Source organism: Panthera leo, chromosome B3 (assembly GCF_018350215.1).
Source record: "Panthera leo isolate Ple1 chromosome B3, P.leo_Ple1_pat1.1, whole genome shotgun sequence".
NCBI classification, from domain to species: domain Eukaryota; kingdom Metazoa; phylum Chordata; class Mammalia; order Carnivora; family Felidae; genus Panthera; species Panthera leo.
In genome coordinates, this window is record NC_056684.1 from 29,064,738 (window position 1) to 29,077,689 (window position 12,952).

The window sequence follows — 12,952 nt, forward strand, 5'->3', positions numbered from 1 at the left end:
TCAAAACCTGGGAGAAGAGAGAGGAGAGTGGCTTAAGGGAGACATGGGGTCAGTGAGGGATTTTTTAGAATGGAGGAAACTAAAAAGGTTTCTAGGCTGAGTGGAAGTTCTGGAACTCAACTTTGCACATCTGTGTGTTTCAGTCTGCCTCCTTACCCCAGGGTGGGCACAGAGAGCACACAGTCAGTGTTCAAGGGACTAACATTTGGTCATGTGGTCCACCACCCCATTCTCTACCCTGCAGGTCTTGTACCCATTCTTTTAAGGTAGCTGGGAACCTCCTGTCAAAATGAACCTAGCACCAGGGACCTGTGAACCCATGTCCCCCAGAGGTATTGGCTATTGCATGTGGAGGGGGCTCACATTTAGATCCCTAGGCAAGAGGCCACCCTCCTGGGGAGGGGGCTATGTCTGGCTCATCGTGCTCTGTCTCCATGGGTTTTGACTGTGTGCGGATAGAGGAGTGAAGCTGGTCCCTCTGCTCCTGTTTTGTCGATGCCTAAGCCTAGGAGACACTGTTGTACTGCCCCACTATCACCCCTCAACCTGCACTTGTTACCCCAAAACCTTTCTTCTGCACACCAATTCAGGAGTGCTTTCAGCCCCTCCCACATTTCTTAATTTTTCCTCAAAACTGGAATGTGGATTCCACGTTTTCCTCTTGCTGCTCTAGTTTAACTCTGGGTCTGGGGGTTACTTGGAGGAGGGAGCCAGCAGCTCTCTTTGCAGGGAAAATTTGCCCAAGAGTAGATTTGTTCCTTGAAGAAGTGCTTGGGGCCAGCCCTCTGCACCTAGTACGCACTGTGGGTATTCCTTAGGCCAGCCTGCACCTCCCCACCCTGGCCAGCTGCAGGGTTACAGGGACACAGGCTCAGGGCCAGGCATGCACTGCCCCGTTCTCCCCCACTGGTAGGCCTGGTTTCAGAATGGTTTTGCAGAGAGCAAGGGTGCCAGCCCCCGCTCAGCTCACCAAGCTGTGAACCAGGATCTCCCTCTGCCTGGAAAATTAGTACCTTTGAAAAATTCGCATAGAGGCATCTTACAGACCAACAGGTGCTTCTGCCTGTGTCCCCCAAGGTTCCCAAACCCTAGGAGCTCATCAGACCCTATCCCAGGGAGAGAAGCTCAGTCCCCTAAAACATGAGGCTTGGGCCTCAGCAGGAAGGGCAGGAGGCCTTGCTGCCACCTGACTAACACAGGGCCTGGAGCAGATGCAAGGTTCTCACTCTGCCCTCCTGTTACCTGAAGCCTGAATCCCTTCTCTGGGGAGAGAAGAGAAGTATCCTTCCAGAAAACAGGGCTTTCTGAGGGTACTTGTGGTAGAAGGAAGAGGGACTTGAAGACCCTGTTTATCTGTTTCTCCCTGAGCCTGTTTCTGCATCTGTAAGATGGCATGAGAGCTGGGCTTATAGTAATACTCAAATGATACTATCCATGAAGTTTTGCTAAGACTTTGGCCTATCTCACGTGTCAGAGCATCCTTGTCTCCTGAAGGCAAGGTTGGAACAAAGGAGGCTGAAAACCCTGAGTTCCAGGTGGGAAAGAGGCAGGTTGAGCTGAGGATTTGGGTTCCCTTGGACCCTTCCTCAAAGCCCTTTGCAACTTTGGGGGGCAGGATTGCAGGACCGAGAGTCCTAGGGGTGGGAGTGGGTGGTAAAATAGTCCCACCTCATTGCCCTGCACTTGTCTTTCCCCGTGGAGCTTCGGGGAGGCAGGCGGCATGGGGTGCTCGTCGCCCTTTGTTCCAGCCGATGTCACGTGGTCAGTAAGGGCTGGTCAGAAACAGAAAGAGGATCAGACTTTTGACTCCTCATATAATGCTCTTTCTCCTTCTTGCATCAGGGCATGCAGCCTCCCTGTTTTCACTCGTGAAATTGTCACTTTATACATCCCTGTGGTTCTGGTGGACGCCCTGGGGGAAGTTTGTTAAAAACGCATGCTCCTGGGCCCTGCACCCAGAGATTCTGATATCTGGATCTCCATGAGACCCCAGGAATCTGCACTGTAGACAAATCCCCAGATGCTGCTGAAGCAGGGTGTCCTTGCCTGTACATTGAGAAACATAGCCTTCGCTGGATTGGTCAGCCCTTGGCAGGGCAGTGTGGCCAGGTCCCTGTCTCCATGGATGAGGGATCCCGGCAAAAGATGCTGCAGGGGAAAGCCACCAGGTGGGGTGTTTCAGAGCTGCGTTCTCATTCTGGCTTTGACTCTGATTTTGGAGCAGCTGTCTCCAGGCCGCCATTTCCCCATCTATGCCAGGAGGCTGGACCAGGAGGTGTTTCCACGGCTGCCTTTGGCTGTTCTGTTTCCATGGGCTGGGTTAGGAAGGAAAGGCTTCCCCAGAGGAGGGTGAGCTGAGCCAGGCCTCAGAGGATAGATCCCACGTGGATGAGCCAGCCTGGAGGGAGGCAGGTAGCCAGTGCTCCAGCTGTTCTGCTTGTTTATACATCACTACTTCAGTCATCCACCCATTAAACTTCCATCCCTTCCTGGAGCACAGGGCTTCATGTGTGATGCCTGCTCATCCCCTCATTGGGGGGGGGGGGGGTGTCTGGCTGAGTCTCATGCCTGGCCAGCTCCCTCTTCCTCCCCCAACCCCATATCCCCTGGGCTGCTGCCTTGTTTATAGAGAAGTGAGATGATTCCTTTTATATGAGGTTCCCAGAACACAGTGAGGCTCAGAGACAGAAAGGAGAATGGTGGTTGACAGGGGGGGGGGGGGGGGGGGGTGGGGAGGGAGAGGGGGTAGTTAGTATTTAATGTAAATGATGAAAAACTTCTGGAGATGGATGGTGGTGATGGTTGTGTGACAATGTGAATGTACTTAATCCCACAGTACACTTTTAGAAATAGTTAAAATGGTAAAATTCATGTTCTGTGTATTTTACCACAATCTTGAAACAGAAAAAAGGAGGAGAAGCAGCAGCCAGAGAAGTCCTGTTTGGACCAGGCCTTGTTCCCCCCTGTCCTGGCCTGGACTTTTTGCCTTGGAAACCTCACAGTTGGGAATTTGGAGTAGATGTGGCTGGTGTAACATTTCAGAGGAGACAAACACCAAATTTCAATGTCAGCACAAGTTAGAATGAACAGCAACAACAACAACAACAAAAAACCCAGGCCCATGTGTGGTGTTTTTATGCCACTTGAGTGTAACATGCAGAGTCAACTTCTGAGTCCAAATGTCAGCTCACCATGCAATGCCTGAAGGACCCCGGGCAGCTTCCTTAACCTCTCTGAGCTTCAGCTTCCCTTTCTGCAAAGTGAGAATCACATGTAAGGCGGGCTGGCCCACGGCCTGGCACCTATTGGTATGAGTACATGGCAAAGGTTAGTTTCATAAAGAATTGGAAGATTCATATCCTATAACCCATCTCTCTGGCAGAGAGGAAACAGGCCCAGAGAGGGGATTTGACTTGCCCAAGGCTACACAACCAGCCTGTTACTGAGCTGTAACTTCAGGATATCTTGGACCTCAACCCAGATTTCTCTCCACTCACTTAGAGCTGTCTTGTAGTGAAGCATGGGTCCTCCAACCTGTAGATAAGGAAGCCATGTGGGAACGGACATCAGGCTGCTGTATGACCCTCTCTGTTCTCAGAGATGCCACCTGTGTCCCACCTACTCATGCCCTCGTGGAAGTCAGAATAGTCTTTTCTAAGGAAGAGGGGAATTTTATCAGCTAAGCCTTTTTGTGGCATAAATGTGGGTGAAGATCCATGGGCTTTCTGCAGCTTTGTTGAGTCCAGATGGCTGGCCTTGTACTGCAGCATGTGGGAGAAGGGACACCACCTGGTGTGAATTACTGTGAACTAGTCATCTTGGTTTAAGGAAGGGCCTACAGACAAATGTACCAGTAATATGAGACCAGCTTTTAAATATTCTCTTTGTAGAAAGATGTACTGTTGGTGAGGAAGCCTCTCCTGAAGGTACGGCATTGGAGTGAATTACTGAGGGTTTTAAGGAATTAGTCATTCATGCATGCATTTGTTCATTCACTCAAACTGTATAATCATTCAGTGTCTACTCTATGTCAGGGATTTGGGGTAATGGAGAGAAATCAGTGTCTCTTGAGCCTTGATTGGGGGATCACGGAGGTAATCACCACAAGCTACGATGAAGTGTAGTGGAGAGTTATTGGTGTTCAAGTTCTACAGGAATGCCAAGGAAAGAGGCACTGAGCCTGGGGAATGTGGAAGAACTTCACAGAGGTGACACTCGAGCAGATGCCAGAAGGACAGGAAGGCCCTTTCCAGGCAGAGAAGGGAAATGGCCCTGATGGTTAGCACATAGGCCAAGCTGCTCCAACAAGAAAACAGAAAATACAATGGGGCTTCAACAACACAGGGTTCATTTCTCTCTCACAGAAGGACAGGTGGAGTAAACAGTGAAAGCAGACATGGTGGTGTGGGGCTAGTGGGGACCCAGGATGCTTCATCTTGCCCTGCCCTCCCTACCTGAAGATGGTTCACCACCATACCTACACACCCACATTCTAGTCTTTGGGAAGAGGGAAAGAGGAGAAGGAACCTAGTGCCTACAGGGCTGGGAAGTATCGTCTTTGGCTTCGTAACCATGCTAATTATCCAATTATTCTTGAAGAGAGAAGAGGGCCACTTGGGTGGCTCAGTCAGATGAGTGTCCAGCTCTTGATTTTGGCTCAGGTCATGATCCCAGGGTCATGGGATGGAGCCCACGTCAGGCTTTGCACTGGGCATAGAGCTTGCATGAGATTCTCACTCTTTCCCCCTCTCATCCTCCCCCTCCCTGCACTTGTGCATGCTCTCTCTCTCTCTCTCTGTCTCTCTCTCTCTCTCTCTCTCAAATAAAAAGAGAAGAGATTAAAGGGAAGAGGAGTGAACTGTCAGTCTGCCACATGCAAAGACAAGGTGAAAGAGGAAAGAGCTTGCATGTTTGTAGATTTGTGGCATGACAGGAGTGCAGGAGGTGACTCTGGAGAGGGAGACAGGTTTGAGTGTTGTTTCAAAGGATCCAGGTATATTCTGCACTGCAGGGTGTTGAGCAGGGGCAGGTGGTGGGGAGGGGTTGCACAGATGGTGATGGTGATGGTGATGCAGACTGGAGCTGAGGCACTCGACCTGTGGTGGAGAGGGCATGTGGTCTGAGAAACACTCAGCAGATAGTGAAGACGGTTCCCATTACTGAATAAGGAGGCAGTGGCCCACCCTGATTCTGAGCTCCAGAATCTTCTCTGCTAGGGGGAGGGGCAGGGGCTGGAGAGCAGTAAACATAACCTCTTCTTTCATTTCCTCTCCTCAGACTGTTCTGCGGATTATAGTACTTGGGATCTGGGATTACATCGAAAACAAAATAGAGGTAAAGGCCAGTGTCCACACCTACCCCCTACCTACGCTTAGCCATCCTGGGAGCTGGAAAATGCCACTGTCCCACCCACCTCAGGGTGGGAGCATCAAAAAGGCCCTGTCCTCCCACACTGGATGCAGGAGTCCCTGCAGCTGTGCTGTTGAGGGTCGGGAGGCGGGCAGACTGAGAAGGTTCCTGGCAAAGGGACAGTCTAAAACTTCTCTAAATTCTGCAAAATTTGAAAAGGTATTCTTGAATCATTTGGAAAAGCTGTGAAAGGTGTTTTCAAACAAGTAAGTCCACTCTAAAATGGCCTGGTGGTTGGAGAGCTGGACAGGAAACCATACAGGCTCCTCCCAGCCTGTGTCTCTGTAGAACATCCAGCTGCTCTGCATCATGTAGGGGGTTGGGTGCAGTGGGTGGAGATGAGGTGCCAAGGAAGGCTGGCTGTTGCTGGGGGTTTTGTGCACTTAGGACAAGGCAAAGTGGTTAGTGTCTGCTGCCCAACTGCTTCCTCACCCCCAACCCCACCCAACATCCACATTTTAGCCTCTTTGGGCCTAATGCTGGGAGCAAACATAGAGGCCTGGCCCATGGAAGTCACAGATCAAGGCCAAGCTGGAACAGGCAGATAGAAGGTCAGGGCCCAAGGCTGTATCGCCCATGCTGGGCCCCCTCCTCTCCTAGCCCTGCCTCCCTGCACGGTGAGAGACTCAATGCCAGATAGAAATGAGATACAGGCTCTGGGCTCCTGTTACCCCAGGGGAAGGATCCTGCGTTCAGCCCCCACTGCCAGTGAGGGATTCAGCAAGGCTGGAACAGGAACTCTGGGACATGGAATGCAGTCCCCATCCCAAGGGACAAGATGCTGGAAGCAACCCAAGGCCATCTGAACAAAGGCTGGGGATGGGCTGAGGTCTCTAAGAGGAAAGAGTGCTCAGGGGCATGTCTGCGAGTGGGAGGTCCCTAAAGACTGAGGACTTTCAGGAGAGGCAGCCACGGATAAGGGTGACCTTCTGATGTGGAAACAGACCTCCTGGAGAAACTGGCCAGCACCAGATGCTTTGCCTGTTTCTGGGACATTCAGGAAGGTGGCCCAGGGCACTGAAATCCAATTCCTCTCACAGGTGTTTGACGGGGCTGTGATCATCCTGTCCTTGGCCCCGATGGTGGCGTCCACCGTGGCTAATGGGCCCAGGAGCCCCTGGGACGCCATCAGCCTCATTATCATGCTCCGGATCTGGCGGGTGAAGAGGGTCATTGATGGTGAGTGGTCCAAATGGGTCAGCAGAGCTGGCAGGGTGGTAGGTGGCTGCTATAGAACATGGAGCTATCAACTAGGAGAGAGACCATGTGATATGGGGTGGGAGGGAGGGATGACCCCGCCAGCCTCAGGGATTGGAGGATGGAAACTATTGGCAATGGAGAGACCAAGCCTGTCACTGCTCACTTGATGTCATGTGTTCAGGAACCACACGTACTGGCCAGATGTCACGTGCAAACACTTGAGTGTTCATTACCACATAACTATTTATTGTATGTCTGGATGGCCAGCCCTTCATGTGAGTGCTCACAGCAGGGCCTGCTATTCTGGGAGCAGTGGCTTTGTACATCCTGAGCGTTCCAACACACACCTACCCTGGCTCCCTGCTGCCTGCAGACTCGCCACTGGCTTTGTCCAGGTTACTGGTCAAGGTGTTGCTCCCCGCAGGGTCCATCTCACCTGCGTGTCCAGCAGGGGGGTGCCCCTCCCAAGCCTGTCGAGCTGCAAACAACTAGAGAAGGTTTCTATGGGAGTTGCTGGCTTGGTTTGGGTTTTGGCTGGTGCTTCACCCAGTTTTAGTAGCACATGCTCCCATCTAGGTGTCCATCCCAGTGAGTGTCTGATCCATTCCACTTTATCATTGCCTTTGCTACCATCAGAGGCAAGGCCACCCTTCCTCCTGAGCCACCTCATCTAGAGGGCTATGCCCTGACCCGGGTGGTTCATGTATTTCCAGAAAGTGGTGACAGACCAGAGTGTGACCCCCCAGAGGAGGGATGCTTGGCTGAAGAGGAGACCAGAAGCCTTGTCCCTGAAGTACAGGACAGGGTACCGGGATGGGATGGGTGGTCTGGGGAGGGGGAAGAGGGTGGGACCAACTCTGGGTTCCAGAGGATGGTCCTTGGACCTCTGGGGACATGACAGGGAGGCCCACTCTCCTCAGGCAGACTAGGCACAGAGCCACCCACAGATGGGCTGGTCTGCCTCTAGGAGGTGGGCTTCTGCTGGAGTGCAGGCAGCTTCAGGCCAGGTGGTCACATGGAGGGGCAAGGCGTGAGCAGATGAGGAGTCCTAAGCTTTTAAGTTTTTTTTTAAGTAGCAAACTCCTTTCTTCTGCAAAATCTCATGCAGCTACCCAGTGTGAAAAATGGATTAAAAGTGGGGCTGCTCTGGATGACTCGGAGCAGGGCGCCAGAGCCCACCTCCGTGCCCCCTCTCTTCTCCCTGGGGGCATCTCTGAGGATCTTCTGGCCCTTTGGAACAGTTTTAAATCACTGGGATAGACTGCTAAGACTATAGACTGTATAGTATATAGACTCTAAAGTTATTCCAGCCCTGAATTTTGGTTGCAAATGACAGAAATTGTGGCTGTGAGAGTACCCCGACAACCTTTGTCAGGGACTAGGGAGCCTGAGGCAGAAAGGACAGCCTCATCCTGAGGTCTCATCCCTTGGCAGGGCACCCTTTCCCTGTCCCCACCCCATATCCTATCCAGTTAGCAGTGTGAGGTATGATGTCTTGTCAGGGATCTCTTAATCCAGAATCTTTATCAAACTGAAAGGCCCAAGTGGGAAGGCTTTGAGAGATCATCTAGTCCATTCCTGTCATTTGGTAACTGGGGAAACTGAGACCAAGAGGGAGAATAGTCACACAGCAGAGCAGGCGATGAGCCAGAAGTGGAAAGTAGGATTGTTGGCACCCACCAGTGTTCTTCATACGTTCACTCACCCCCATCTGCTCAGGGCCCTGCTCTTGGCTCCATTTATGAGAACATTCCTTCAGGGAAGGAACAGTGCCTTCTGGCTCTTCTCTGCCAGCTGTGGACAGCTGGACACCCTCACACTGATGGATCTTGACAGCCCTTGTGATACTCTTCCCAGCTGTCCCCTCCCCTTTTCCTGATACAAATCAGGCATTGCTGTGCCACTGGGAGCTGCAGGATAGGCATGTGCTGTGTGCATGTGTGGACATTAATTTGTTTCTCTTGCCCTGGGTGTGAACTGGCTTCAGCAGAGATCTGAGGAGGCAGAAGCCGCTTGGTCCAGCCTCTGGAACCTGGAGATAGGTCTGCAGGACATGTGGGCTGCCCTCAAGTTTAGAAGCAAGCAAGAGTTATGCTTTCTCTTCTCTGCATGATCCCTGCAGCAGCCAGAGAACATCTGGAGGGTGGGACACTGTGGGTGGAAAAGGGACTTGAAGAGTGGAGATGTGGAGATTGTAGAATACAGTGGCAATAGAGGCATGTGACTGGGGTTTCTGTCGAGTCAGGAAGAGCTTGGTTCTGTGAGATATGAGAGTGTGAAGGCCAGAGCACAAGGGTTGGGTCAGGAGTTGACTTCCACAGAGCCCAGAGAACTGCCCAAGGGAGGGGCCTATGGGGCTACCACTGGGACCCTCCAATCCAGAGTCTAGTCTCTCTGCTCTGGGTCTCAGTGTGTGCATCAGTGATTGATATGATTGTCTATGAGTAACAGACCCAGAATAACAGGGACTTAAACAAAACAGAAGCTTATTTCTGTCACATGAGAGTCTGCAGGTAGGAAGTCCGGGGCTGATGTGGCACTCTCTGTAGTCAAGATTCCATGCTCCTCCCATTTTGTTGCTCTGCTGCATATAGTCTACTTTACAAAGTCACCCATGGCCCAAGATGGCTGCTCCGGTGCCAGCCATCACATCCTCATTTCAGCAGCTAGGAAGAAGGAAGAGACGAAGATAAAGAGGCGAAAGGAAAGTTCCAGATGCCTTTTCTTTTTAGACATTGTTATTAAGATATAGGTCACACACCGTAAAACACCCATTTGAAGTGCACAATTCAATGGCTTTTAGTATATTCATAGATTCGTGCAAATATCACCAAAATCTAAGCTTAGAGCATTTTTGCCACTTCAGAAAGAAAGCCCATACCCACTAATAGTCACTCCACATTAGCCTCTCAGCCCTAGGCAGTCACTAATCCACTTCCTGTCTCTATAGATTTGCATCTTCTGAACATTTCATAGAAATGGAACCATATGATATGTGGTCTGCTGTGTCTGACTTCTTTCACCCTGCAAAAACGTCTTCAAGGTTCATCCATGTGTAGCATATGTATCAGAACTTCATTCCTTTTTATTGTTGAATAGTGCTCCTTTGTATGGATGGAGCACGTTTTCTGTATCCATCAACTGATGGGCATTAAGTTTGTTTCCACTTTGGGCTGCTGTGGACATTCATGTACAAGTTTTTGTGTGGACATATGTTTTCATTTCTCCAAGAATTGAATCGCTGGGCCATGTAGTCACTGTGTTTAACCATCTAAGGAACTCCTAAAGAGTTTTTCCAAAGTGGCTGCCCCAATTTACTTTCCCACCAGCAGTGAGTGAGGGTTCCAATATTTCCACTTCCTCATCAATACCAGCTCCTGGAAGCTGCTGCATCACACCTCTTTCATCCCATTGTCCATAATGTGGTCTCATGGCTGCCCATAACTGCCTAGGAGACTAGAAAACATAGTCCTTGCTCTAGGCAGCTGTGCACACAGCCAAAAGTAAGGGTGTTATCACTAGGGAAAAAAAGAAAAACACATATCTCAGTCACCACTGGTTACGATTCTGGCCCTTTTCTACTGCCTGGATGCTATTGGGTACCTAGACATTCCCCCCAAGCCCTACACCCCTGGCCCCTCTAGGAACTGCTCCTGGACTGAACCTGCTGCTGACTGAATGCTGGGACCGGCCCCTTCCCAGCCTGAGCCCTGCTACTGCCAAGTTCTTCACAGAGCTGTCTCTCTTCCAGCTTATGTCCTGCCTGTGAAGGTGGAGATGGAGATGGTCATCCAGCAATACGAGAAGGCCAAGGTCATCCAAGACGAGCAGCTGGAGAGACTGACGCAGATCTGTCAGGAGCAAGGGGTAACGCCCTACCACTTCCAGTCTGTCCAGGGCTGAGGGCCCTGCTGGTGCCTAAAGCTGCAGGAAGCCAGAGCAGCTGGGCCCCCAAAGACACAAAGGGAGCCTGAGGCCCCGAGAGTGGGAAACAAGTCTCTAAGGTCACTCCTGCTCAGCGCAGCCAGGCCTGGGTGCTTTTGTTTTGGTACCACAGTGACCAGTCAGCTCTCCAACCTGAGCCAGCTGAGTCACCAACTCAGTTCATCAGAGTCTTCTCAGCTCAGTGGTCTCTAGAGCAGGGGACAACTTCTGTCTGTAGAGGTTGCGGGCACCAGTGCGGGCCAGTCACCACTCAGGACCCTCCCCCCCCCACCACAGACACCCCAAAGAGTTGTTAGCACTTCTCTGTCTTCTAGGAGCTGCAGGGAAGAGAAAAAGGTGACAGGCCCTGGGAGGCCGTGCTCGGCAGAGCCAGGGGGGCTGGACAGCTGGGCCAGGGAGAGGGCTTGTCTAGCTGGGTCCTGCAACAAGGCTCCAGAGCTCTGTAGAAACACAGCTTCCAGTGAAGCAATGTTCTAGTACCCAGTGCGCAGAGTAGGAATGCCAGAGAGGGGACTAGCTAACAAGGTGGTGGAAGGTGTGTGAGAGGATGGACTGTCATTCTGGCCTACGCCTTGGCTGCTGGGGAGAGGACACTCCACTGCCCCTTGCCCTGTGAGCCACATAAGCTATGCCCCTGCCCTTAGTGCCCAGGGCCAATCCAGGCATAGAATGCCCCAGCTACTTGCCCCACGTGGGGCTGAGCACTTCTGGCTTGCGGTGTGGTGAGGATGCACACCCCTTGGTTCCCTCCCCCTGCCCCATAGCCGAGCACCCAGGCACTCTCAATGAGGTCTGAGGGCCGCACACAGCTGTCTGTCTTGTCGACCTCATGCCTCATTCATCTCGTACGTGAACACTCTGATGGAGTCAGGTGGAGTCACCTGTCATTCTGACAAGCCCCATGCCATCCTGTCTCTTAGCTTTGGTTGTGCTGTGCCCCTCTCCTGAATCCTTACCCCTTGCAAGCTCTGCCTATTGAACTTGTGCACAGCCTGCAAGTCTTTGCTTTTCCACAAAACATGGCACTCCCCCTTCACCACAGCCACTGCTCCTTTACGCACCAGCCCTTGCTGTTGGCCTCCAGAGAGCACGGGGCACTTGCTGCCATGGGCTGTCATTATTTGCACCCGGGACTGCTTCTCCCACTGAGTGGACTGCTCCACAAGGGCAGGCCTCGCCTGACTCATGTTTTCCCTCAGCCCAGCGCCCCGCACATTGTGGGTCTCTTGGCCCCTCAACCCCAACCTCTCATAGCTGGAGGAAGAGCTGGGGGGGGTGGGGGGAGTGGGAAATCTGTGGAATGTCACCACAAATGGATCCCTAGAAATGTCCCACAGGAACCGGCACACAGAGTCTTCAAAATCATCTCCTTGGAATGTCTGTCAGGGAACCAAATCTTTTTATCTACTTTGGGAACACAAAATGCTTATGGGTGATGAGGGGACATCAGGGGACATAGCCCTCAGGAGCACATTATCCAAGGGATCCTGGGTGTAGGGTGGTCTATCCAGAGCTGTGGACAGGAAGACCAATATCCTAGCCCCTAAGTAGTTGGACTCAGCTTCATTTTCTCACCCATGCATCTGGTCAGCCAGCACCATCCCAACCTGTGCCGGGCTCTAGGAGCACTGTCGTGGAGAGGATTTGGCCCCTACCCTCATGAGGCTCTGGGTGACTCAAGGAGTGTGGCAGGCCCATAAACAGTGGCAATCTGGTGCATGCATGCTTCAGCAGGGACGTGCCTGGGGGCTCTGCATGCCACGGGGACAGGAGAGTGGTGGGTTTCCAGGGGAGCTGACATCGGGCAGGATCTCTTGGAGACGGATGTCTGGCAGAGGGGACAGGTGAGGCACTAGAGCAGCTGTTGTACCAGGGGCGCTTAGGGCCATTCAGAGTATGAGCAGCAGGAGAAAGTAGGAGGATCTGGAGGCAGTCTTGGGAAGGGCCTGCCTGGCTGATCAGGGAGCTTGGGCTCCAGCCTATAGGGAAGGGTGAGGCCTGGAGTGTTAGAAGCAGGGGTAGGAGATCTGATCAGTTTGGAGTTTCTGATGGATCTCTCTGGCTGCTGTTGGAGGCAGGATGGGTGAGGGCAGGAATGGAGACAGGATGCCTGGGTAGAGAGGCCTAGGTTTGGGACAGACAGAGATATAGAGGAAGAGGAGAGAGGACAGATCTGGGTGACATCCAGGACCTGGCTGGAGCTTAGTCAGGCAGCTCTCAGTCTACTGTCTAATCGGAAAATGAACACTCTGCCTCAGTGGCCACATGATAGACGCCCACAGGGTGCCATATCTGCCCTTCATAAATTCACACACAGCCTCCCAGCCCGGCAGAGAACAAGCTGACCCTACAGCAGCCTCACATCAACACCACATGGGCCACGTAGCTGAGAGAAAAC

At 52.2% G+C, this 12,952-nt stretch overlaps 1 protein-coding gene across 3 annotated transcripts in view; it reads left to right on the forward strand.

The window, feature by feature from the left end:
* The window catches only part of TMEM266 (transmembrane protein 266), a 131,020-nt gene that overhangs the window by 90,733 nt on the left and 27,335 nt on the right, over positions 1-12,952 (forward strand). For all 3 annotated transcript variants that reach the window (XM_042941308.1, XM_042941307.1, XM_042941309.1), the window contains exons 6-8: positions 5,278-5,334; positions 6,450-6,588; positions 10,361-10,476. In XM_042941308.1, the coding sequence (XP_042797242.1) occupies positions 5,278-5,334; positions 6,450-6,588; positions 10,361-10,476 (312 nt within the window). The remainder of the gene's footprint in view (positions 1-5,277; positions 5,335-6,449; positions 6,589-10,360; positions 10,477-12,952) is intronic.